At 36.9% G+C, this 26480-nt stretch overlaps 2 protein-coding genes across 2 annotated transcripts; one reads left to right on the top strand and one right to left on the bottom strand.

Moving 5' to 3' along the window:
* Positions 1-1199: 1199 nt before the first annotated feature.
* Positions 1200-12052, top strand: LOC131311825 (protein VACUOLELESS1). The gene is made up of 16 exons (XM_058339411.1): positions 1200-1841; positions 2420-2861; positions 3507-3797; positions 4522-4661; positions 5605-5710; positions 5809-5901; positions 7886-7975; positions 8091-8204; positions 8374-8481; positions 8631-8704; positions 8795-8849; positions 9534-9715; positions 10051-10180; positions 10347-10449; positions 11249-11346; positions 11636-12052. Exons 1-16 carry the CDS (start codon positions 1504-1506, stop codon positions 11798-11800), a joined length of 2529 nt encoding a protein of 842 aa, XP_058195394.1. The 5' UTR covers positions 1200-1503; the 3' UTR covers positions 11801-12052.
* A 2092-nt stretch (positions 12053-14144) lies between these two features.
* On the bottom strand, positions 14145-16425 carry LOC131311824 (aspartyl protease family protein 2-like). The gene has a single exon (XM_058339410.1). It carries the CDS (start codon positions 16051-16053, stop codon positions 14374-14376), a length of 1680 nt encoding a protein of 559 aa, XP_058195393.1. The 5' UTR covers positions 16054-16425; the 3' UTR covers positions 14145-14373.
* Positions 16426-26480: the final 10055 nt, after the last annotated feature.

The following is a 26480-nucleotide window of genomic DNA, read 5'->3' as shown; positions in this document are numbered from 1 at the left end:
GAACATATTTTCGACATGTAGTTACCGAAATATAATCTTGTTTTCAACATCTATTTACCGAAATGTTATGTATGATTTTTAACAACTATTTACCGAAATATAATAAACTAAGGGAGAAAATATGGGGTTACGAAGAGTCGCCCTCCAAAACAAAACAAAATAGTCTAACTGCGAGAAATTTTCAGAGCAAAAAATATCTCACTTTTGTAAATTATTTTCGAATTTTATCTCACCAAATCAAGATCTCAATTATTTCTTTAATTTAGTACGGAAAAAACTCAAAATTTATGAAGTAAAGCATATTAATTTTTTATTCAAAAATTCTACATCTTTTGGATGTAAATTAATTTTTTGGGACGGATGGAGTAAGAAATACACTGATTCTATTGGTGCAGATATCAAATGTTACCAGCGCATAGACATGGTTTGGGTTGGGTCCCAACAAAATTATCTAAGAGTCACTAATTTTGTTTTAAATACTTTATTTATGGTTCCTACAAAACCAGCTTAATTGAATGTCGGTAAAGGCATTTACGAAATCTTGCCTGAACCTTACCAATATCGGATTAAACTGATTTTTTGAAAAAATCATAAACAAAGCATTTTAAATAAAATGTGTGGCTCTGAGTATTTTTGGAGACCCAAAACAGGTCCAAAAGGGATATATGCGTGATGGTACAAATTTGACATATATTGTACCATTATCCTTTATGAAGAATGTATGTGTGTTTCTTTAAGGCAAAAAAGTGAGTGGCACTAGCTAGCAAAGAATGCAGTAGGTTCTTGTAAACTTGACTTATTTTTTTTCTTTTGTGTGTTTTATTCAGCTATTTTGAATTTTCGTTAAATTTGTATGACATTTTTTTGATTAATCATCTGTTTCGATGGGAGGAGTTGAAAATGTACAAAATTATGACAAAAAACAAAAAAAAAAGTTTACTAAAGGTGAAAAAAATATCAAGCAATTGTCTTATTTGTCTAAAGTGTTGTTTTATTTAATTTTTTTCAACATTTGTCCATATTTTTATACTTTTTTAATTCATCTCGTCGAGACGAACGATTAATCTAAAAAATTACGATGGAAAGCTAAATAAAAAGTTATAAAAAATAAAAAATACCGAAATAAGTTTCAGACAAGAATGAAGCATTTGGATAGTTTAAGGATGTAATACGTGAAATTGATAGATTAAGGACGAATTGGATAGAAATTAGATAGTTTAGGGAATACTACTCTAATTTTAGCCTCTTCATCGTCTTCGTCCCTGCTCCTGCCGTATACCAATTGCGTCGATCAAGGACTGTAAATCCAATTTCACGATGTCTTCTCCAAAATTATTCTCATGAATCCAATTCCCTAGTTCCTCTTTGCTTTGATTTAAATTCTTTGCTCTCTCCCGATGTCCGGATCAACTCACGGGCATCTCGACTCGTACCGGGCCAGTTAACGGGGTCATATAGCAGTTCCTCTTTTTTCTTCTACCCAAACCCTAGAACAGATCTCCAATGGCGGCAGTTTCGGTGGCGGCCGAGTGGCAGCTCCTCTACAACCGGTACTACCGTAAGCCCGAAATCTACTCTATGCAATGGAAGAACAAGGTCGACCTCAGCCGCAACAAGGTCGCCTGCGCCCCGTTCGGCGGCCCGATCGCCGTCATCCGCGACGATTCCAAGATAGTCCAGCTCTACGCCGAGTCCGCCCTCCGTAAGCTCCGGATCTTCAACTGCGCCGGCGTCCAGATCGCCGAGACCGTCTGGAAAAACCCCGGTGGCCGGTTGATCGGCATGGCCTGGACCGACGACCAGATCCTCGTTTGCGTAACTCAGGACGGGACGGTGTATAGGTACTGTTACCATAATATTTAATCCAATAACCTATAAATCCTCTCTAATTTATTCGACCTATCTCAATTAAGATAAAGAATTAATATAGAGAGTAGCAAACTAAGAGAGTATTTAGAGCGAGTAGCGAGAATCGAATCAGTATTATTAGCTTGGAAGGCTAGGGTTTACAGTCGACTTCGATTCCACATTTTGGACGTCTCTTATTACCATAGTTTGTAGGTATGTTTTGATGTACAAATCAAAGCTAGGTTTCTTGGACGTCTCTTATTACCACATTTTCCACGTTGAACTAACAGAATCCAATGTAGGTACTACTACCTGGGTCAAATTTGTCCGGTCCACAAGACAGAGAACATAAAATGAACATATCATTTTTTTTTTTCTAGTTACGTGATATTATTGAGTTCTTTTAATTAATGTTCATATTTTTTTTTCACAAAAATACCTTCTTTTTAAGTTCTTTGTTTTGCGGACCTCCAATATTTTGGGGATGGAAGGTATTATGGTACCGTAGGTCCTAGGGGTGTTATGATATACGAATGAAAGCTAGGTTCTTGACAATTGACTTTTCTACCAGATACAATATCCACGCGGAGGTGGTAGAATCAAATGTTTCGATGGGTCAGGAGTGTTTTGAGCACAGTGTGGTGGAGTGTGTGTTTTGGGGGAATGGGACCGTCTGTATCAATGAGGCTAATCAGTTGTTCTGTATCCAAGATTTCAAGAACCCGAATCCGATTAAGCTGGCCAACCCGAATCTGGAGGAGCTACCGCTGTGTATGGCGGTGATCGAGCCACAGTACACGATGTCGGGGAATGTGGAGGTGTTGCTCGCAGTGGAGGATCATGTTTTGCTTGTTGAGGAGGATGGGGTTCAGCAGGTGGGCGCTGGGGTGGGTCCATTGCAGAAAATGGTGGTGTCGAGGAATGGGAAGCTGTTGGCATCCTTTACCCATGATGGGAGGCTTTTGGTGATGTCTACTGACTTCTCCAAAATCATCTTTGAGAATAGTTGTGAGGTTGGTTTTCAATTCTTATGTTGATTGTTATTTATTTTGGCCAGGAATAGAGCATGCTAATGGTTGCATGTTCTATAGTACGCAGTGGTAAGAAATGATTCCGTAATGTGTTTGGAATTTGGGTTTGAGTACGTTAGGATTACGAGAAAGGTAAATAGACTTGATTCATCAATACTAAAGGAGTTAAGGACATAAGGAGTTTACCTATCTCTCATTAATGGAGGAGACACTCTTGGGACAACTGAGTTTGGAATTCGGCTTTCAATAAGTTAGGATCATGAAAAAGGTTAATCGAGTTGATTCATCACTACTAATGGAGCATAAAGAGTTTGCTTAGTTATCATTAACAGAGGGGATTATAGTACACACAAAGTGCAAAGTTGTGAGAAACGATACCATATGCATGATTTATCACTAATAAAGTAGTACAAGAAGTTTTGTATATTTCTCATTAATGGAGGAGACACTCTAGGGACAACTATCAAGTGCATACAACCATTATAGATGTGAAGAAGAAAGTAGATTGGGAAAATATAAACAAGGCTCTTATTGTATGATATTTCAGTGTTTTAACAGCTTTGGAAGTTGAAATCCAACATATATGAAAACTGCCCTCTCTTTTTCTGTTGAATTTCATTTGTACAGACAGCCCTTCCTCCAGAGCAGTTAGCTTGGTGCGGAATGGACAGTGTTTTACTGTACTGGGATGATATGCTTTTGATGGTCGGTCCTTATGGTGACCCGGTGCGCTATCTATATGATGAGCCAATTATTCTCATCCCAGAATGTGATGGAGTGAGGATATTATCAAACACAAGTATGGAGTTTCTACAACGGGTCCCTGATTCCACTGTATCTATCTTCAAGATTGGCAGCACATTACCTGCAGCATTGCTTTATGATGCCTTGGATCATTTTGATAGACGGAGTGCCAAGGTGGGGTGATTTCTTTAGGGTACGCACAGTGTATTGATTTCTGCTATGATTTCTACAAATCACTTTCCTCCTTAATACTTCAACATGGGTAGCTTGGATTTGTTTTTCTGTTTTCCATTTTGAAGGGTTAAAGATACTTTGTCCTTGCTTCACTTATCTTTCAAGGATGAATATATACACATCAAAGTGTGCCTATAGATTAAGAAACTGCCATATGTTTTTAGGACAGGTCTCGCCATTTTTCTTTCTTGAACTAATAATTTATTCCTCTGAATTGCACAGTGTGCCATGTTATATGATATACTGTGCATTGAGAATGAAATGTATGTTGCATCATGTGCTCGCACATACAAAACGGGGAAATTTACCTATAGTGACTGAAGACATGTTTTAGGTAAGGAAAGATATTCACAAATCGGGGAAGAACCAGAATTCAAAGACTCAAATAATCCTTTATCATGAAAATGAAGAATAAGAAATCTTAATCCTAATAATCTGTAACTTTGATTTGCTTTTCTATGGAAGTAAATATTCTTAAAGATATATGAGATCCAACTGTCTCACTTCCCATTTTCTGTGAGAGTGGAAATTGATTGTCAAAGTAGAATGCACTATGTACTAAAGAAATATGCGAAGTCTTCTAAAAGATTACCTAGAGAGTAGAGAAGGGTTTATGACAGACAGAAATCCTGGTGAGGAAATCTGACATCATTTTGTTTGTCAGGCCGATGAAAATTTGAGATTGATACGCTCATCACTGCCTGAGGCTGTTGAAGCATGCATTGATGCTGCGGGTCATGAATTTGATGTCTCTCGACAGAGAACATTACTAAGGGCTGCGAGCTACGGCCAAGCTTTTTCCAGGTTGGTTCGGATTCTTTTCCAATACTCTAAATGTAGTGATGAGAAATCTGAATCAATAATTTTGTGTATTAATAGGGTCTTATTTTCTTTTGATTTATTCCAAATTTAATAACCACTTTTTTCTGCCGTTCAAGTATTCAACTATACTATTTTTTTTCCAGGTGCATGCATACGTGCCTGTAGTGTAATTTTCTCGTACCTGTAGATTACAACCTCTACATTTAATTTTACGTAACAGCTCAAAGACATGTGTTGTTTAGGTTTGGGTACTTAACTACTTTCCACATCACTGCTATTGAAGTAATTATTATTGATTCAATTTCATTGTCCCATGACTTGTGATGTTTTGTATTTTTACTTGTTCATCCCCTCTTTTTTTGTTGTTTTTCTGTTCGGTAACTGTTGTCAGAATGCAAGAGAACTATAAAGGTACAGGTAATCAGGTGTCTGGTTTATAAGTATGAAAACTTTTAGCAGGTGTCCAAGTTTTGGATCCGAAGTATGTCTATCAGTATTCTGGGAGATTAAACTTAATTTTCGTGGTAGTCCAAGAGAGAAATGAAGTTAAAGAGCATTTTTCAACAAATGACCCTAGTAATTGACAGATTATTCCCACCCCCCTCCACTGTGATGTGAATGTCTAATTGATGGTGATCCTTAGATTTGGAATATGTACGGTTTTATGCTCTTCCTGCTAGTTTAACAACATCTTCACCTACTGGATCTGCCTTTCTTCTTCCTTAAATTTCTGGTCACTGAAAGAACTACAAAAGTACTCATTTCAAGCAGAGTTGCTCCCCCCCTTTCCCATCACATGAATTCAGTTTCTGTTTTATGCCTGTTATCTCTGTATAAGCTTACTTGCAGCAATGGAACTCACAAAAAATCCATTCTTTGCTGATTTCTGTTCCCGATAATGATGATATCCAGTTGGCTTTGGCAGCCACTTTCAGCGTGACCGCTTTCAAGAGATGTCTAAAACTTTGCGGGTCTTAAATGCTGTGCGCAACCATGATATTGGCATCCCTCTTAGTATTCAGCAATACAAGGTTTGCAGAGTTCGCTAAATTCATGGTTCTTGTTTCAATTCTGTAGTTTTGTGTCCCTGAACTATGTAGCTAATATCACTATATGCTTGCTATTTCAGCTGCTAACACCATCCGTTCTGGTTGGTCGTTTGATAAATGCCCATCAACATGTTCTAGCTCTTCGGATATCAGAGTACCTTGGTATGAGCCAAGTAAGTTCCTGTGTCAAATGTTATTAATTCTTCATCTGCAGTTCGTATGGACTATTAGTTTAGTTGCTTTTCATTTTTGGGCCGACAAAATGCATGTTTATTTTTTTTTTTGCAATAGCGATGTTTGGCAGTAGTTTACTCCTACTTGTTGCTGGTTAATGAGAAGTATTCATTTCAATACTTGTGCTCTTCCCTTTGTGTTGTTTGAAGTTGAGGACTCCAACTTATGAACAAACAGAGGAAATAAGTTCTAGTGATATTTGAAGCTGCAGAAATGAAAAATCAAGATGTGAACAGATAGATTAAGTAAAATAGGCGTGCTATAGACACCATCACTGCATGAATGATAGGACAATATAGATGAAGTAAAGTGGGCACTACGGACACCAATTTATGAAGTAAAGGTTCTCCAGTTCAAAATATCGCTATCGGCCTCCGTAACGGTATCAGATGCGATGTCATGGTTTCGGGGCATATCAGTTGTAGCCAACGGTATCGTGAGCGGAGGAGGTGTGAATTTTTTAAAATTTTGGCACAACATTTCACCAATACCACTGTTACTTATCGGTCCATATTGGCCATAATTTTGACCGTATCGGCCATAACGGATTGATACCACTGTTACGTATCGGCCGCTACCATTATGTATCACTGATACGCATTCACACTGCAATATCAGTCGTTTCGGGACTTGGTACCTACCGGCCGATACGTATCACCTATATTTGAAACCATGTGACTACTAATTGGATACGATTGCAGGTTGACACGTTAGGGTTATACTTTCTTTTGGGCAAATATGCACCTTTAGAGATAAGAAAAAGGATCGATGTCAGATGTGATGAACATGCAAGATTGCAAAAGTATGAGGCATGCTGATGTAATGGCATATGGACATAGCTGCTCTCCTCCACTCCCAACTGGAACAAAGAAGTCATGTGGTTCACGTTCAGCATCTCATGTAGACATCTCGCTGATTTGGGATGTCCATATCATAATTTAGTTTTGTGATTTAAATGAACTATGGAGGAGTTATGCATATGCACTGTGATTTGTACTCATTTTTTTACAAAAACTATTAGGATACTGTTTACTAGATTATGTTCTCAAATGGTCTTTAATTGAATATATGGTAGAATAATCTGTTTATACTCTCTACCTCTCGTTTCGTGCAGGAATAGTATTTCTCTATTTCATACAAATGACGTTTGGGATTAGATTATATCATTTATGTATTGGAAAGCCATTAAGAATTTTTTTTTTAGCTAGACGAGCCTTGTTACATTTTATTCTCCTTTCTAATGAGTCCTTCTTTATGTAGTTCCATATGCCTACGCCGTATGGAGTGGGTGATATTATTTTTGTCCATTAATGAAATGCCGGGAACAACAAAAAGGGCAGATAAGCAATGGTTAAATCCAGGTTGCGCCCCTGCACAATACTCTAAATTCAGCGCTGCTCCCATAATTTTCAAGTAGTCTACTCCATATGCTTCCGATCAAGCTGCAATGTGCCAATGTCAACTCTTTGTCGTTGCCATCACATTGGCAGGTTGGAAATGCACGCGTAAAACACATATCAAGTTTCTTGGGATCACATGGACTTTTTTCTTGAGCACATGCAGCTGTTACAAACAGAAGGTTGACATTGCAACTTGACCTTAAGTAAAAGGTTTCATCATTCCAATCGAGAAAGCAGGTTCCGAACCGAAGTGGGATATGTGGTAGAATGCAGGGTGCAAAGAATATTTTAACCCCATCCATAAGCATTTTATTTGAACGCTTTTGAGACTAAGATTGCAATAACATGCAGGCTAATTTGGTGGCCTATAGATGATTTGTATCTGTTATGTTTTTGTAGCTGTTGTCTTATACTCTTATTGACAACGAGTTAACTTCGTAGTTTGTCCTAACTGCTGCCTCTTTTGCACCGGATTCTGTGACATCATTCCTATACTTATTTTTGTTTGGTTGGGTGTGTATAGGAAGTGGTGATAATGCACTGGGCATGTGCAAAGATAACAGCTTCTTTAGCAATTCCTGATGCCTCCCTCCTTGAAATTTTACTTGATAAGGTTTGTGTCGTCTTTTGTAGGTTTTAATTTGGTATGAGAGTGCTTTGTTTTCTGCTTATTCCATTTCGTCTCGTTTTAAAGTCAGGAAATGATTTTTTTTCCCCTGGTGTTTCAGTTGAGAATATGCAAAGGCATATCTTATGCAGCAGTTGCTGCGCATGCAGATAAGAGTGGCAGACGGAAATTGGCTGCTATGCTCATTGAACATGAACCGCGTTCTTCTAAGCAGGTTCTTCTCTTTTTATCTTTTTAATGGACACAAGTATCTTTAATTGTTGTTGTGTTGGTTTCCATTTCCTGTTGGTAGATTAACTTAACATTGAAAAAGAGGGACAGCTGCAGTCATTTTCCAGAGAAGTTGGTTAAAAAACAGTGTTGACTTTGATCCTTGTCTCCAGGTTCCTCTACTGTTGAGCATTGGAGAAGAAGATACAGCTCTGACAAAGGCAACTGAAAGTGGTGACACTGACCTTGTTTATCTTGTTCTGTTTCATATCTGGCAGAAGGTATCACTTGATTTTTTTGAAAAGAAATGTTTATTTTTCAAATGTTTATGTTGCAACATTCATTGATACATCAAATCAATTAGCATAGGCAGTGTGGAAACATATTTTCCTGTGTTGTAATTTATTTCCCCTACATTCGTTGACTACAGAGGCCAGCTTTGGAGTTATTCGGAACGATACAGGCTAGACCACTGGCGCGGGACTTGTTCATAAGTTATGCACGGTAGGTGTAATCTATTTCACAGTTTGTGGTGAGGTAGTTTCTTTAACCTGGGGCTCTTGGGCTGCGAACTTATGGCTGTCTTCTGTGCAGATGCTATAAACATGAATTTCTGAAGGACTTCTTTCTTTCAACTGGGCAGCTGCAAGTATGTTCTTTGTCTTTTCTGGGTGATTTTTTTTTTTCAAAACTCATGAAGCCATCGTATGATGCTGCAATATGCTGACATGTGGACATGAGTAGGGAGGTATAGTTGGTTATTCAATTGCTATATTTTTTATTATATGAATGGATTACGGAATGGATAAATAGACATGGATTCTTCCGTTTCTCGCGTAATTTTTACTTGTTAAAATTATGACCAGAACTCCTTTCTGCGTTGCTGTTTCTGGAATTGTATTTGCCACTAGACAACAGTTGGGGTATGTCATATATTGTGTGGTCTTACTAATCTGGTTCAATTTCTATGAGCATGTAAATTAATATAGGCGTAAGGAGTTGTATATTGAGTGGTCTTACTAATCTGTTTCAATTAACTGCTATGAGCATGTAAGTTAATATAGGGATAGGGAGCAGGGTCTCTCTCTGTGTTCCAAACAAATATTAGGGAATACTCTTTAACATCTTTTCTGCAACACGTTATGAATTCCGTTCAGTTAATAGTAAGCATTTAAATAGCTGTGGGATTTGGACCTAGAAAGTTTTCGACCAAAATTGAAAAGATGCCGGATGTAGCCTATTCAAATCTGAATTGCTGATTAAGAATCTGGTCTATTGTCTGCTCATTGCTATGTTCTACTGCTCTTCTCAAAGGTTATTTGGTGTTTCGTAGGATGTCTCATTTTTATTATGGAAAGAGTCATGGGAACTAGCAAAAAATCCGATGGCAAGCAAAGGATCTCCCCTTCATGGTCCACGCATTAAACTTATTGAAAAAGCACAAAGTCTTTTTGCGGAGACGAAGGAACATACATTTGAGTCAAAGGCTGCTGAAGAGCATGCGAAATTGCTAAGGTGAATCTGTTACTCATGTATACTGTATTTTGCATTTTTCAGATATATCAATGAGTTTCCTTGGTTCTGCTTTTGTGCAAGCAATTTTGAGGTCTATGTAACATAAGATTAGTCATTAAGAGAACTTTGGAGGAGGTCTTCTTTACGTACTTCATTTTAAAATTGAATGAATCTTTTGGATGGGAGTTTCACTATATCTTGTCATGACGTTTTACTTCAAAATAGAAAATCTCGGATGCTTTGAATCTGAGGTCCCCATGAATGCTTTGACTTTAGTCTCTCTATTGCTTTTGTGACTGTCTCATCTCTCATCACTAGCTCTCCTATTGCCACAGAATGCAACATGAATTAGAAGTGACGACAAAGCAACCCATATTTGTTGACTCAAGTATTAGTGATACCATTCGCACATGTATTGTGCTGGGAAATCATCGAGCTGCAATGAAAGTCAGAACAGAATTCAAGGTTGTTTGGGTTACTTTTGTGCCTCTGTGATTGATGTTGATTTGATGCAGCAATAATTCATACCCTTGATGCTTATGACTCTGGTGCTTTGCGTTCTTTTCTTTGTTCAAGTACCCAGCATCTTTTATTTGTATCATGAATATCGTATGTTGTTACCTTGTCACAGGTTTCGGAAAAGAGATGGTACTGGCTTAAAGTTTTTGCTTTGGCTACGATCAGGGACTGGGATGCCCTAGAAAAGTTTTCGAAGGAGAAAAGACCACCAATTGGTGAGCCACATTATTAAGTTCACAGAGAGCTGTCTTTGGTTCAAGTATCCTCTACTTGTCTTTTGTCTTCAATGCACAAAAAATTGGTCAATTCAGAATTTTTTTGTTCGATTTCTCGATCATTATGTCAAATCACTACTTCTGCAATTCAATGTGTTTTATTTTCAATAGCCATTGATCAATGTTCATTGAAACCCGTCAGAATGAGTTACAAAGGCTTTGCTGTCATTTGTAAAGAGATTAGTTTTGAGGATCCAAACCTGATCATATCTGATAGGGGTGGGTAGGGTATCCACTTGAATGCCTTGTGATTAGATAATTTGACGACTCTAAATTATCACAGTCAAGAATCATGATGTCATTTAGGAGATGTTTTGTCTTATGATCTTTTGTGGTTAGAAGATTTAGCTTTAACAAATGGAGCCACACTCCCCACCTAGAAACAGAACAACAGATAATAAAGAAGGAAAGAAAGCACAAGATTACTGGAAAATAAAGTGTATTTTTGTTCGTTGGCTATTAAGTTTCTTCATTTTTATTAACGCTTATTTCGGTGTTTCTAAATGAGAATGTAAGATGGAGATTAATTTAATTTATCTTCCTGTGACCTATGAGGCACGGACACTACATTTCGGTTGTAGTGGCAGACTATTAAATTCCTCAAACATGCATGTTGCATGTCTTATTTCATTCCCAGTTGTTTGTGTTGTTCGATACGTTAGGGATAGAGACATTTACACAAACATGTGCTTGATTTGCTGGTGAATTGATGGATTGGACATCTTTTATTGTAAAATAGGTTATCGACCTTTTGTGGAGGCATGCGTTGACGCAGATGAGAAAGGCGAAGCTTTGAAATATATCCCAAAACTAGCAGATCCAAGGGAGAGAGCAGAGGTAAATTCATCTTCTTGTGGTAGAAAATACCAGGCATAATTGGGGAATTCCTAGTTTCTTTTCTTTGAACGGCAAGGAATTCCTAGTTTCACTCATTCTTGTTACCAGAAGGGTTTAATGCTTTACTTGAGTGCCATTGGCACAATCTGGCATGGAGTATTTATCGTTTTAACTCCAATTACTCTTCTCCTCTGACAGACTAGTTAGATCATTGATTGATGCCACACAATACATTCATTTTTCTGATTATGTTTATATCTCATGTATCGCTTATGTAAATTGTGCACAGGCTTACGCTCGAATTGGCATGGCCAAAGAAGCGGCGGATGCTGCATCTCAAGCCAAAGATGGTGAATTGCTCGGTAGATTGAAGTTAAGTTTTGCACAAAATGCAGCAGCTTCGTCCATATTCGATACACTTAAAGACCGGTTGTCGTTTCAAGGCATTTCATAACCTTTGCTCTCTCCATTATTTTCCTTGTGAGCTTTTCTGGTGTGTTGCGTTGAGCTTGCTGATGTTGTATGTTCAGTTTCATTGGTGTTTTCGAATTGTCAAAGACGGGAAAAACTAGTGGGTAAAGGGAAGGAAAAAGCATGTATTCTGTTTTGGTGTATATATAAGCTTTAGTTTACATTTCTTGGGATAACTTGCAATTGACTCCAGAGTTTAATGCAAGTAACAAATTGAACCCTTGCGATTGAATGACAACAATCTGAATCATCTATCCTCCGTCGTCATAAAAATTGAACCCTTGCGTTTATGTCAGTGATGGGGAAGAGGAATTCCGCTTTCCTTCTATAATAATTTTGTCAGCGGAAGACGGAGAGTCAACCGGGTGGTGGACGGTGAGGGGAGGGGGAAAGCATAGAATGGTGATGTTGATTCTGCACTCCCCTTCTAAATGCTTCAAAGTTTTTAAAAAAAAGAAAAAAAGTCATGAAATACCGCTTCCTATAAAACCAAAGAACTTGTGTTGTTACTATTGGCAATTCTCGAGGTTACTGTATGAAACTATGAATTATTTTCAATCCTTGCTAAGGTTTTGAATCCTATACTGGCCGCCACGTGCTGGATTAGCCTTAAATTGGTACCCAATCTCTAATTTCGTTCTAGTTCAAATACCAGTGATACTAGGTTTTTTTTTTTTTTTTTTTTTTTGGGGGGGGGGGGGGGGTGTGGTTTGCGGGGTTGTGTTTTAGGAGGTAATTCCACAAATAAGACTTTTGTCTAAAAAAATCATACTAATTTTCTTTATTTCTTAATGTTTGAGCTTCATAATCATGACTAGGAAAAAAATTTCATGGTACATATTTTCATATTGGGTGAAGTTTTTGAGCTTTCTAAGCATATGTATAAGTATACATGTTCATGTATAATATTTATATAGCGCAATCCGAAAAGGTATTCAAAATTATACTAGTACACCGGTAGGTACCAATAAAAAACGGTACCTCTACAAGTACTTTATTCAAAACCTTGATGCTCACCATTTAACGTCTACGCTCCTCTTTTTTATATTCTTTTTTTTCCCCTAATGTGTTTCTTTCTAAATGCATGAGGTTTTTTCCTAGTCAAATTCAATGCATGAGGTTGAGTACCGCCCACCACTATGAAATATTCTGTGCAACTGGCATCAATCTAGTCTATCTTTGCAGATATTTTACGAGGGAAGAAAATTGAAACAGCTTTAACAAAAGATATACGATATACGACAGGTGAAAGTCTACATTACACACCCCTTAAAAAAGTCTACCATATGCACCTATTTTATGGTTCGTTCATAATATTTTAACGTGTTTCGTAATTTTTGTTCTATAATTCATAACTTTTCAGCAGTACGATTCGTAACATTTTCATTATGATTCATAACATGTTGGTGTATCTCGTAACATTTATACGATTCGTAACATTTTCTCTATAATTCATAACATTTTGGGGGTGCATAAGATACACACCCAAATAAGAGGTGTGTATTGTAGTCTTCCCATACCACATAGACATAGAACTGATTTCAACTGAACACGCAGGTTGACTAGCATAACTTCTAACTTGTGTTTTAATTAGGCTTCAGGTGACTTGTATACAGAAGCAAATAGAAAAAAGATGAGTCATAACTGAAAATGATGTTAACAGAATGAATTTTGTAATTACAATTAGGTCATCAAGTTTGACTGGATAGATAGCACATGAGAGGCAGACTGAATAATAGTAAAAACACAACCACCAAAATCATTGACAAAGAAACTCAAATATAAAAATTAGTCATGACGAAACCCTAGTCACTCAAAACAACTGAAATCACCATTAGACTCTGGCAATTCAGTTTTATGACTTGAAAGGGAAACACAGGCCCTAGTTGTCCAGAACAAAGGATATGATTCATGTCGCGGCGTTCACAATTTCCTCAAAACCTTCCCCAGACAGACTACCTGACCACAATTCCTTGAGTTATAGGAGTAGTAATTTGATTGAAAACAAGCTTCACAATAATATAGGCTGTATCCTTGACTTTGAGGCCATGGACATGGATTTGTGGAGGGAGTTATGGAGGAAAAGGAAACATGAAGTAATAGAGAAGCTAAATTTGCTTCTTTGATTCCCTTTCCATTGATAAAACCTTCACACAAATCGTCAGTCAAAGCACAGCCTGCGAATTCAGCTATGGATAGCAGAATACACATTAAGATAGCAGAAGACACATTAACCAAATTCGATATCGTAGATCTTATGCATAGAACAACAAAATCGAAAATGGAAATTATGTACTCCATAATTGAAACTCAGCAGTCAGCCCAAATATGTAAAACCATGTATTTTATTTATGTCAAACAGATTCCCTGTTAATCAATATATAATCACATGAACCTCCCAAGAAGAAAAAAGAAAGAAATAATAAGATTCCTATGCCTTGTATGTTACTAACTTCTTTTGACAAAGGAAAAATGAAAAATCTGACCCTCAACCCATCATGTGTACAGTTTAGTTCCCCTCCTAAAGTCTAAAGCACCCAAACTCTTGAGAACATGTTAAACATCTGAACACCTTGTTGGTGCAAAACCCAGCCTGGATTTCTTTGTGTCATACAGTATGTGGAAATTCTGCTGCTGATAGTTCCCGATTATCGACAGAGCAGATCGAGGAGTCCCCAGTATTGCCAAGCAAACGACTTCCTCCGGTTCAAGCTTGATAAAATAGTTCTCCACCGGGAAATTCCACACCCCTCCATCCCCAAACACAATTCCAAGAGAGGGTAGCTCAGGTTTCTCCACTCCAGAAACATTGTAACAAGGTTCCAGTATAGGAAAGTCTTCCACAACTGGATAACCCTTCACCTTGTTCAAAAACGCCTCTTTAATGGCCTTGTAAGCCGGATCAGCAAAATAACTTAACGTAGTACCCGAATCGATGATTGTACCCCCAGCCCCCTCCGGCGACAAGTTCCACGTCTCCTCAGGGATTTTTACCACCTCTCCTCCCACGATCACCGATTTCACTTGCACATAGTAGAATGTATCAGCTGGATTTTCTTTCCCACCTACCAATGAAGTGAAATTCAGTTGAGGGTGGTTTAACAAGTCCTTGTCCTCACCAAAAATCAACTTGCTACTAACACTTGAGTTGCTATTTCTATCAACAAGGCAATAGGAAAAGGAATGGCCATACAAAGATTGCAACTGTGATGAAAATGAAAGTGGACCCCTTCCAAGCCCTAGCAGCCCAGCAGCCCCATGAAACAAACCTCTATTCCAATGTCCACATCCAAACATCACATTCTCCACCCGCCGGAGATCTGACTTCCCGGCGGGTGTGGTCAGGTTAACAGTGAAGGTTTCCAGGGCGAAATCGCCGGTGGTATTGGAACTATCTCCATACCAATAGTAATAAGGGCAGGTTTGGTTCTCTGCCTTGCAAGGCTGAGGAGGATCAGGGGAGGAAACAAGGTGGCACTTGGGATCATGGCAACTAATATTGCTAAAAGAGCTAGACTCTTTGGGATTATAATGAGGTCCATTTTGCTCAAAACAGTCATAACATGGAACACATTGAATCCAATTGAGATCACTACCAGTATCAAGTATCAAAGAGTAATGTCTAGGAGGTGTACCCACAAACACGTCCATGAAGTACTCTCCCGATCCAAGACTCACCCCCGACTCGAGTGTCGCCGTCAGCTGTCCGCCGGCAGAATACCCGGATGGGGAATGCTCCGGCGAAGCCGCCGGAGCAATCACCGGCTTGAATTCTTGCTTCCCAGATTCAGATTTCCCCAAGTCTTTCACTTGTAGCCTTGACAAGGAGTTTTGGTTCTTTTTCTCAATGATTCTGGTATGAAGTGTCTGAATTCTGACTCGGTCTCTGATTGTTGACTCAGTTACTGAGTCCTCGGGCTTCATTTCTTGACTAACTGACCGGTGCTTCAGTTGAAGTTTCACAGATGGGGTATCAAAAATTCCATCCTTTTCTTCTCCTTCTGTTGGGATTTCTGATTGGGTTTGTGGGTTTTTAGATGCAAGACCACAACCGGAATTGGATGAAACAGAAACAGCATTGAAGCTCAAATGATCCATAAATTCTACGCTGTGTAGGCTAGAAGCGTTGGCTTTCAGGCTATGAACGCCAACAGAAGAAAGGGAAAGGGATATGATGAAAAGGAAGAACTTTATCACCATCGCCTTGGTGGGTTTTTCCTTTTTTTGGAAGAACATTGTTGGGAATGAGGTAACTTTGCCAGGAATAGTAGAATAGCTATGGGAAATCGATTGAGTGTAGGTGTGTCAAAATTCAGAACTAGGACATGAGTGAGAAGATTTGGGTTAAATTACAAAAGGGTTTATTGGGAAAACAAATTTTGAGAAAACCCAGGAAAAAGGATGGGAAAAATGTGTTGGAGATGGAGCAGGTGGAGTATTCTAATCAAGAAAAAAACCCAGAAACAGAAGTTGTAGGTGGAGGGAGGTAAGGGAGTTGTTGCTGAAACCCAGAAATGGACCTCTAAAAAGTGGAGAGAGAGAGGAGAGAGAGAGAGGGTGGTAGCACATGAGAGAAATCCTTGGTCATTGGTCATCTTGTGGAATTCATGTTTGAAGACTTTGAATTGCTCTTCTGGTCATAAACGCGGCTTCCCAGTAGTGGTAGTAGTATTATTTTCACATCAAGAACCGTATACTTGACGCAGATGTCACGATACATAATCCAACACGGACGAACACAGATAAGTTCGTAATAATTTGATGACTTTAATTCCAAATGCTTCGTGTGAGCCTTCATGCACATAAAGTTGTGAACGAACAAAACAGCTCGCGAACTTGGTCTGACTTGTCTCATTCGAAAAAAACTCGGTTCGTTAAAAGAGGCTTAGCTCAATTAAATATGCTCGTTTAGTAAATGATTAGGCCTCGTTTAAGAATGGGTTTAAGAACTTATTTTTTGTCTAATAATAAGAGATGTTCCACAGAATGATAAATAAGAACTTATTTTTTAAAAAGATAATTTTAAGCTCAAAAATTATGTGCTTACGCAAATAATTTTCTTATCAATATGGATCTTGATTGATAGATCTCATTGAGATATTTAATACGGTGCAAAAAAAATTAAAAAAATATTTTTCATTTACATTATTTTTGAGTTTGAAAATGTGAAATAAACTGCTTATTTGGGTTTTGTGGAACAACCCTTCCTATTTTTCTTTGAGAAGTTCCAAAATAAATACTTATTTTTTAAGAAGGTTTCTAAAACGGGCTAAGCTCGGTTTGTTAAGGCTCGGGCTCAAGTTTTCGGCTTATTTGGTAAACGAGCCGAGCTTGAGCTCGACAAAGCTCGGCTCGTTTACAGCCCTACATGATGCACAGTTCCAGACAAATTAGTGTCCGAACATCAGTATTCGAATATTGTGTTCAGCTATTTAAGGCCCCGTTCTATTAAAGTTCTTATTTTGTAAGCACTTATTTTTCTTAGCGCAACAAAAAGTACTTATTTTCGAGTAGTTTGTAGGGTCATATAGAGAAATGCTAAATGTTGTATTTGGATGAATTTTTGATAAATTTCTTGGAGTTATGAGTGGAAAGAGAAATAAAGTAATGATTAGAAGTATGGGTAATGAATTGAAAGAGATAGAGAGAGAAATGAAAATAATGATTGAAGAGTAATGATTGAAAGTATGGCTAATGAGTATTTTTTGAGTTGAAATTTTTTTTCCAAAAACCACCGAACAAGGTGAAAGTATTTGCATAGCGTTGGGGTCTACTTACTTTTCCATTTGTGGTTGGATATTAAATGCAATAGAGTGGTTATAGGGTCTTCTTGCGTTCCTTCCCCCTCCCTTTCCTTTTCGATCTTTTTGCCTTATTTCACTCCCAATCGGTTCAAAAACTATCTCTAATCGACCCTATCATTCATCCATTAAGATCATTGGCCATTTATTTAATTGACAAATGAGCCAAAACTAGTTATAATAGGATGATATATGTAACTATATTCTTTAAATTTGGTCTCCAATTAAGGAGCCTCCGTTTATATGGAATTTTAATTCCAAGGTATGGAGGTGTTTTGGTCGATTTCTCTTGGCGATTTTTTTTGTTTCTTTTGGCTTTAGTTTGCTATGTTTGTATGTTTGTTGGGTTGTTTTAGGCTTGTTGTGTTTTGGTTGACTTCTTATTGTTCTATTGGGGTTGGTTCTTGAGTGGCTTTTATGTTGGTGTGTCCGTAATCCGTTTAACTTTTATGTCATTTCTCAAAGATTAATGAAATCTTTTTCCACAGCTCAAAAAAAAAACTAATGGACTTAAATATATATTTGGCCAACTATTTATACAACAAAAATCAATTTTTTTTATAACTATGTGTCTAGACTAGCTTACACATATTTTTACTATAATGAATTTATTAGTATACTTTTTAAGTTTGCCACTAATTAATTAAAAGATTTAAGTACTCCTATAACTTTGACCGACCATTTGTAGAGAGAGAAAGAAGATACAGATAGAGAAAGGACGAGGAGTGATAGGTTTTAACATGGGAAGGGGATTTGACCTTAGAATACGGGATGACATATTTTATTTGACTCTTTTTGCCATTTAATATAATATTAAATTTAGACCTCTCTTTTATTACTTACCACACGCTTTAATCATGATTATCTTTAACAACTCATACGGTCTCATATTGACTTGGAAATTTCAATGGTACTCATTTTGGACCTTTTAGTTCGAGTTTGGAATTCTATAGAACCATCTCATTTACGAGGGATTATTCATATTACCTGACCACCAAGTAGTCTTTTGCATAGTAGGGATGCAAATGATCCGAACAGCTTTCGTTAAAGCTCGGCGAGCTCGACTTTGAATTTAAGGCTTGATTAAAGAGGCTCGTTTAGTAAATGACTAAGCTCAACTCGTTAAGGCTCGAGTCGAGCTGAAACTCAAGTTTTTGGTTCATTTAGTAAACGAGCCGAGCTCAAGCTCGACAAAACTCGGCTCGGCTCGGCTCAGCTCATTTGCAATCCTACTATACTGCAGATTAAGATATATTTATCGATAACCCAAAGGATTGTGATTTTACTCTAAAAATTAATAGAGGGGCTTCAAAATTGAACTGTGTTAATACATAAAACGACGTGTTTTTGGAACCCTTTCATCAATTTTTGAAGTGCTTTCCAAGATAGCACAGGAGTGGTCAACAAGTTGAACACACATATTTTCGTAATAGGGCGACAGATTAACTAAATGTGGACTCCCATGTAGTAATTGGAAACAAGTAATTAATGATGTCATTAATTGGTGTGCAATTAAAGAACTTCAACAAACTAAAAATTATTTTAAGTCATCAAAAGTATGCTGTCACAATTGCATATGCGTACGCAATACGTGAAGGCTATACGAACTAGTACTATTTTCAATAATAAAATTAATGGTCTGATCCAATTGTGCAAGAAAATGTAAATAGTTTAGACGCCTGTGTTTGGAATTATCTTTTTAATTCTCAACTCGATCCAATCCTTTTGTGGGGTTCACTTTTTTCTTAATTAGGACAAGTAGAAATTGATTTCAGTAAATAGAAAACAGGAATTAAAAATGTGGCAGTGTTACCAAACATATAGGCTTGGTGTTCGATTTCATGAACAGTACCTTTTAATTTTTTTCTACTCGTTGAGTGGACTTATCACTAAATCTCCCAAAGAAATATTCATTAGACTTTAGTAGTTATGAACATGATCGTAATGCATTTATATGCCGTTTTGAGAATTGTATCAGCAAATCGATACCTTGTAATTTTGATGTCTGATCAATCTTATTTATCGACGACCAGGATGACAAATTTAGGCCCCGTTCGTCTAAGATTCTGATTTTGTGAGTACCTATTATCCGATTTACGAAATAAGTCATGCATTCGCTCACAATACATTATTTTTAATTCAAAGAATAAATACTGTACTTATTTATTTGAGTAAGTGGAACACACGCGAACGAGCTTGATCGTATCACCATGTCATGGTGGGCCTCGCAGTTGGCCGCCTGGGGCACAACAAATAGTCCAAGTCATGAAACTTGAGCTATGAAGAATAAAGTTGGGTATAAATTAAAGCATTAATTAAAAAATGGTCTTAAACAAAAGAGAAATTAGAGAATGGCAAGAGAGAACCCGAAAGTGATAGTTGACGTCCCACTCAAAATACTCTCTCTCTCTCTCTCTCTCTCTCTCTCTCTCTCTCTCTCATAAATTTAATTCACCATGAGACGTCAATGACAAAAATAGAAGTGCGTTTAGGATATTATTTTGCTAATGAATTTTCACTTTCCTCTTTTTAATTAATCTCGAGCTCAAGTTTACAGCTCATTTAGTAAACAAACCGAGTGGAGCTAAGCTCAACTCGATTTAAGAGGATCGTTTAGTAAATAATCACTAAGTTCGGCTTGTTAAGGCTCAAACTTGAGCTCAAATTTTTGACTCGTTCAGTAAACGAGCCGAGCTCGACAAAGCTCGACTCAGATCGTTTACAGTCCTATTGTAGAGTAAGATTTTGATAACCCAAAATTTACTAAGAATACGGGAGTGGTAAACAAGTTGAACACATATTTTCATAATAGGGCGACATATTAACTAAATGTGGATTTCCCATATAATGGGAAACAAGTAATTAATGATGTCATTAATTGGTGTGCACTTAAGAGCTTTTTTTTCTTTTGAAAATCACTTAAGAGCTTCAACAACCTAATAAATTTTAGTCAACCAAAGTATGCTGTTACAAGTGCATATCAATTACGCAATACGTGAAAGCTATACGAACTAGTAATTGTTTTGAAAGGCAAAAATAATTCATTAATCTCTGAAATTGTTATAAAGATTAATTGGAACAGGGAGTGAAGATATCAAATTCCTAACACGAGACCCAACCGAGTAAACATCACTAGGAACAATCCTATGTCCATCCAAGATCCAAACCCCAAATTTAGCCAGAAGCCAAACATGACAATACGAACTACTATTTTCATTAGTGGTCTGATCCAAATGTGTAAGAAGATATATGTAAATAGTTTAGACGCCTGTGTTTGGATTATCTTTTTATTTCTCAACTTGATCCAATCCTTTCGTGGAAGTTCACTTGGTGTTCGATTTCATGAATATTACTATTTGTTTCGACTCGTTGAGAGTCAATCGTATAAAAGAAATTAATGTTTATCAGACATCAGTAGTTATGAACGTGATCGTTATGCATTTATAAAGTTGATCTTAGCATCATATTAGCATATAGATACCACGTAATTTTGATGTGATTAATCTGATTTATCAACGACCAAGACGACAAATATAAGTCCCGTTTCGCTGAGGTTCTTATTTTTAAGTACTCATTATCCGCTTTACGAAACAGGTCATTCATTCATAATATCTCCCCTTTAATTTAAAAAATAAATATTTACTTATCTGAATTAATGGAACACACGCGAACGAGTCTGATCGTATCACCAGGTCATGGTGGGCCTCGCAGTTGGCCGCCTGGGGCACAACAAATAGTCCAAGTCATGAAACTTGAGCTATGAAGAACAAAGTTGGGTATAAATTAAAGCATTAATTAAAAAATGGCCTTAAACAAAAGAGAAATTAGAGAATGGCAAGAGAGAACCTGAAAGTGATAGTTGACGTCCCACTCTAAATACTCTCTCTCATTTATATACTCACATCCACACATAGAAGGACAACATTGTAAATTTCCATTACAAGAAGACAAAAAAGAGATGGTCGGGCTCCTATTGATGTTCGCATTTTTGTTTGGTAATGTAAGAAATAAATGAAATTAATTAGTTAATGTTAGACATTAATTGCACAGTGAATTTATATATTTAATTAATTTCAATATACTACGAATGACTAATCTTCGATTGCAGATTGCTGATAGAACACCTATATGAAAAATGGGAACATAAACTTTAATCTTCATGACTAAGCTTTTATTCACCAAACACACACCCCCCCCCCCCCAAAAAAAAAAAAAGAAATGAATAATCAAAAGAGTAGTAGGGGATGTCTGCCTTGATGCAGACAGATGTATTTCGCTAATTTAATTAGCAGGTTCGATTCGATTTTCACCGCCAGCGAACAACCCTCAAAGCTATTGAAAGTGTATCTAATCAATAATTCCGATCAAGACTCTAAAATCAGTTGAGGTGTGCTTAAGATGTTACCTTCAAAACTATATGATATATTAGCTTAATTAGCGAAGTTATTTGGGGGGTGCTTGTTGATCAGTGACAACTTTTTTAGAGCAACTACGAACTAATTTGTACAGACATTATCAAAAATTAAGTTTGTCTCTAAAATTCTCTTGAATCTATCCATACTTCTATCAATTGGCGAATACGTACGTAGGTCATAGCTAGGTAGTATATATTAGCTATGCCTATGTATGTATGTATGGGGGGGGGGGGGGGGGGGGGGGGGGACAAGAGAAAGAAAGGGGTCTCAATTGTTGGGAGCAGACAAACATGCCGTTGCCGTCAAAGCCCTTGGTGTTGGTGTTGTATTTTTATTTCCAACAATATTTTTTTTAGAGCAACTACGTACTAATTTGTACAGACATTATCAAAAATTAAGTTTGTCTCCAAAATTCTCTTGAATCTATCCATACTTCTATCGATTGGCGAATACGTACGTAGGTCATAGCTAGGTAGTATATATTAGCTATGCCTATGTATGTATGGGGTGGGGACAAGAGAAAGAAAGGGGGTCTCAATTGTTGGGAGCAGACAAACATGCCGTTGCCGTCAAAGCCATTAGTGTTGGTGTTGTATTTTAATTTCCAACAATATTTTCCTTAGTTAATTCTTAATTTGTTGTTCTTGTTGCATTGCATGGGTGATATTGGACCATTTGGAATATGGTATTGACTAAAATAATGCTACATACTATATAATATAGTTATGCTTCAATACAAGACCTTTGAATGAGTAAAAGTGTTCCCACCAATTGAGCAAACTTGTCTCCTTTCCCATGCATGTGACTTTGAATTCCCCGGCCACTTTTGTGTTTTGGTTTTCTTCTGTACGTAAAGGTTTGTCACTTTTTGAATTCCTAAGTCGATCTTATTAACAAGAGACGAGCAAGCTTGGATCAACCCTAGTTTGCTAGCTACCCCTATTTGAATATTAAACACAGGGGAAATAAAGTTTATTAAAGAGATTATTTCACGTTCTTAGGATGCGTTGCATAACAAAAATAAGTACTTATTTTTTGAATTAAAAGTCATGTATTGTGAAAGAATGACCTATCTCGTAAAACGAAAAATAAGTTTAACCTTAGCGGAACGGGGCGCCCTTAACATTGTACAAGCTATAATATTCATAAGAATAATGGCCTTTATCTTCCTTTTGTTTTTACTAATGATAGACCATACTTATTTTCTCTAATATTAATTAGCTCCCAATTATATATAGTTCTTACTTAATTTTATGGGTTTTTGTGTTTTTAGATTTATCGCCTGTAGGTATATGAAATTATTGTGCCCATCTTAAGGAATGCTCACCGACATTGGATGAAATTAATTGTCCTCCTAGACAGTATGGAGATCCTTTGATAAAATCGACTCTCCAAATTCAGTATAAGTTGTGCTAGTTTTTTTTTTTCCCGACAAGTAAGATCATTTCAGTTATATTAATACGAAAAATAATGTATAACTACAACAACCATACAAAATACAACAGAAACAACAAAACAAAATAAGAAAAGCTGCTCAACGCCGATGTTGAACCAGTTGTGCTAGTTTTTAGTTCAATAAATTTCTTAAAATTAGTTACCACGGGGAACTTCTCGATCGGTTATATTAACTTTTCTTGGGTGGCTAGATGTGAAAATCTAACAAGGATTATATAGACACGTAAAAATGGGTATTTTGGCGTGTTGAAGAAATTGCCACAGAAATCCACCTTTAAAGATTCACTACGTCGATCATGGTCTCACCCAACTTTAGAGGTGTAAAACCAGAACTCAATAACTAGAGTTTTGTCCATTCAAGTAACGATCGAGTTTCTACTGTTTCTGAGATAGTAAAGTCACATAGTTCGCATCACGTGTTTGCGTGAGCGGGGTGCGAGTCTGAAAGCGACTTTGATAATAAACATCTCAAACTACTAAAATATTTTGCGACAACTCAAACGGAGAGCAATGATTGAGAGCGAGAATGGAGGACATGCATTAATTCTCAAGGATTATGTGACTAAGGGTGTATAAGAGCATGGCCAACCCTAACTTATATTTTAGCTCAAATTTGAGTAAAGCTTCATTTGAATATGAATTACTCCAATGAGAAAACTCAAATAAGCATAAATTTGAGTAAAAGCTTCATTAACGACATAGTTATAAATTTGGAAATTATCTTGCAAAATATGAGTAAAGACTTGAGTCTTCCTTCGATTTGATGAAATTTTTAGTATCATTCAATTTGGTATATATTTGAGTCGGTGGGGTAGATTTTAAGATGGTTTTACTTCAAAATTTGAGTTTGCGTAAAATAAGAGTTAAGGTTGGCCAGGTGGAGATGCACTAAAAGATGGACTTCTCCACTTAGTCGGTTGAAGGAAGTGGAGAGAGAGAATAGGAAAGTACTCAAATTTCTACCCCGCCTCTCTCAATATCTTAAGACAGAGCAGACCCTTAAATGTTAAGGACTTGACCACCATATTTGCACATCTATACGATACTATAAGCAAATGTAGTTGGGCTCAAAATACTCCAAAGTCCAAACATCCAATCCTAAATTCTTACAATTTTATTTATTTTTTAAATAAAATTAGAAAGAGAGAGAAGGGAGGAAAAAACGTAGCAGCCGTTTGACGGACTCTTTTAGGATCAGTCCGTATGAAGCAATTGTTCCGGCTTTAACCGGCTCCTGACAAATGAAAAAGAAAAAAAATATGGAGTACTGCTTATTTCTTGGAGGTAGAAAAAGGACATTGGAGCAATGCAAAGTCTAATGAGCTTTTCCATTACAGATCTGTCTTTTTGCATAATTACATAAAAAGATGGCAATTGTCTATTATTCTGTCCATGTATAATGTCAAAGCATAGACTTTTTGACATTTGCTTTTGCTTGTCCTCCTAAAACTCTCAACTTTGCTTGTTTTCATATTCTCTCTCTCTCTCCCTCCATGTGTAAAAGTCGTATAAAAACGTGCCTTAATTTGGACGCCAACTAACTAGCCCAGTGGTGGCCTCTGATCCGGTAGCCCTCCGTGGAACGATAGAAATTAGTAACTTTTTGGTGCTTGGTCCCTCGCGAGGTCTACCTCGGATCTGGAATCCTTATAATCATGGCGAGAGCATGCAGTTGCTATAGCCGGTCAGTTCCTCCACACTTTTTTTGAGCACAAAAAAAAAAAAAAAAAATCAAAGTATGTAATGTTTGGCGAGGCGTGTTTTAATAAATAGTATACAAAAAAATACTATGCCAATTTTTGTCAACTCTGTGTTATACTACATGATAGTGGGTTCCAGGGATCGATAGTGGGAGACGATGGGTTCCGATACTTTGTTTCGGAGTATATAATTTTTCGTCTTTCAGGTGGTTAGACATTAGTCAAACTTTTTGGTGCTTGGTCCCTCGCAAGGTCTGCCCCGAAATCCTTATGATCCTCCGCACTTTTATTGAGCACAAAAAAAAAAAAAAAAAAACCATAGTAAGCTTGCATGCAAGGCATGTAATGTTTGGTGAGGCATGTTTTAATAAATAGTAGTAGTATACACAGAATACTATACCAATTTTTTTCAACTCCGTGTTTTAGTACATGATAGTGGGTTTTAGCTAGATAATGGGAGACGACGGGTTTTGATACTTTCTTTCGGAGTATATAACTTTTTTTCGTTTTTGTCTTTCAGGAGGTTAGACGTCGGTCAAATTGACTTTCGACATTTCTCTATATTCTCAAACTCCAAACCTAAGATGCACTCAATTAATTCAATCAACCGACTTCGCTTTACATGCCACAATTAAAAATATCCAAGTGTTGTAATAGGCCGCCTATTCCTGAAATGTGATATCAGGACCATGCATGGGAAGAAGGGGCATCGATCAAGAACCCAAGTTTGACTTAGGCTTTGTGCAAAGAAGTCAAATTCCTTCATTTTAATAACAATAATAATAGACAGGTATGGGGAAATGATATAATATGAAATAGGGAAAACCAATGGCTCACAAAGAAGGAAGGGCCACAACAAAAACAAAAACAATGGGGCTCTGCTCTTTCTTACTGATGTGATCGAGCTTACTTGTTTTGGATTAAAAAGTTGAGCGATTTATTTTTTTCATTTTTATTCAAATTTTTTACGTATTTGTTAGTTTTGCGTTGAATTTTTGTGCTTAATGATTCGACTTGACGAAAGAAATTGAAAAAGTAAAAATTATGAACAAATTTTAAATTTTTAGACTTTTTTAATTATTTTTGTCTTTATTCAAAAATTTATGGGTTTCAATAGTAATTTTTTACTTTTTCAATTTTTCTCGTTCAAGACGAATCTGTAAGTCAAAAAAAAAAAATTGATACATAAAACTAACAAGTGCGATTTTCTTTTCAATAATTAAAGACAAACCAATAAGTCATAATTTTGACTTATTGATCAAAATAGGATCCAAACGTCGTCGTCAGCTCTG

Source organism: Rhododendron vialii, chromosome 12a (genome assembly GCF_030253575.1).
Source record: "Rhododendron vialii isolate Sample 1 chromosome 12a, ASM3025357v1".
NCBI classification, from domain to species: Eukaryota; Viridiplantae; Streptophyta; class Magnoliopsida; order Ericales; family Ericaceae; genus Rhododendron; species Rhododendron vialii.
The sequence above is the reverse complement of the archived record's forward strand: the minus strand, read 5'-3'. Positions and strand labels throughout refer to the sequence as shown.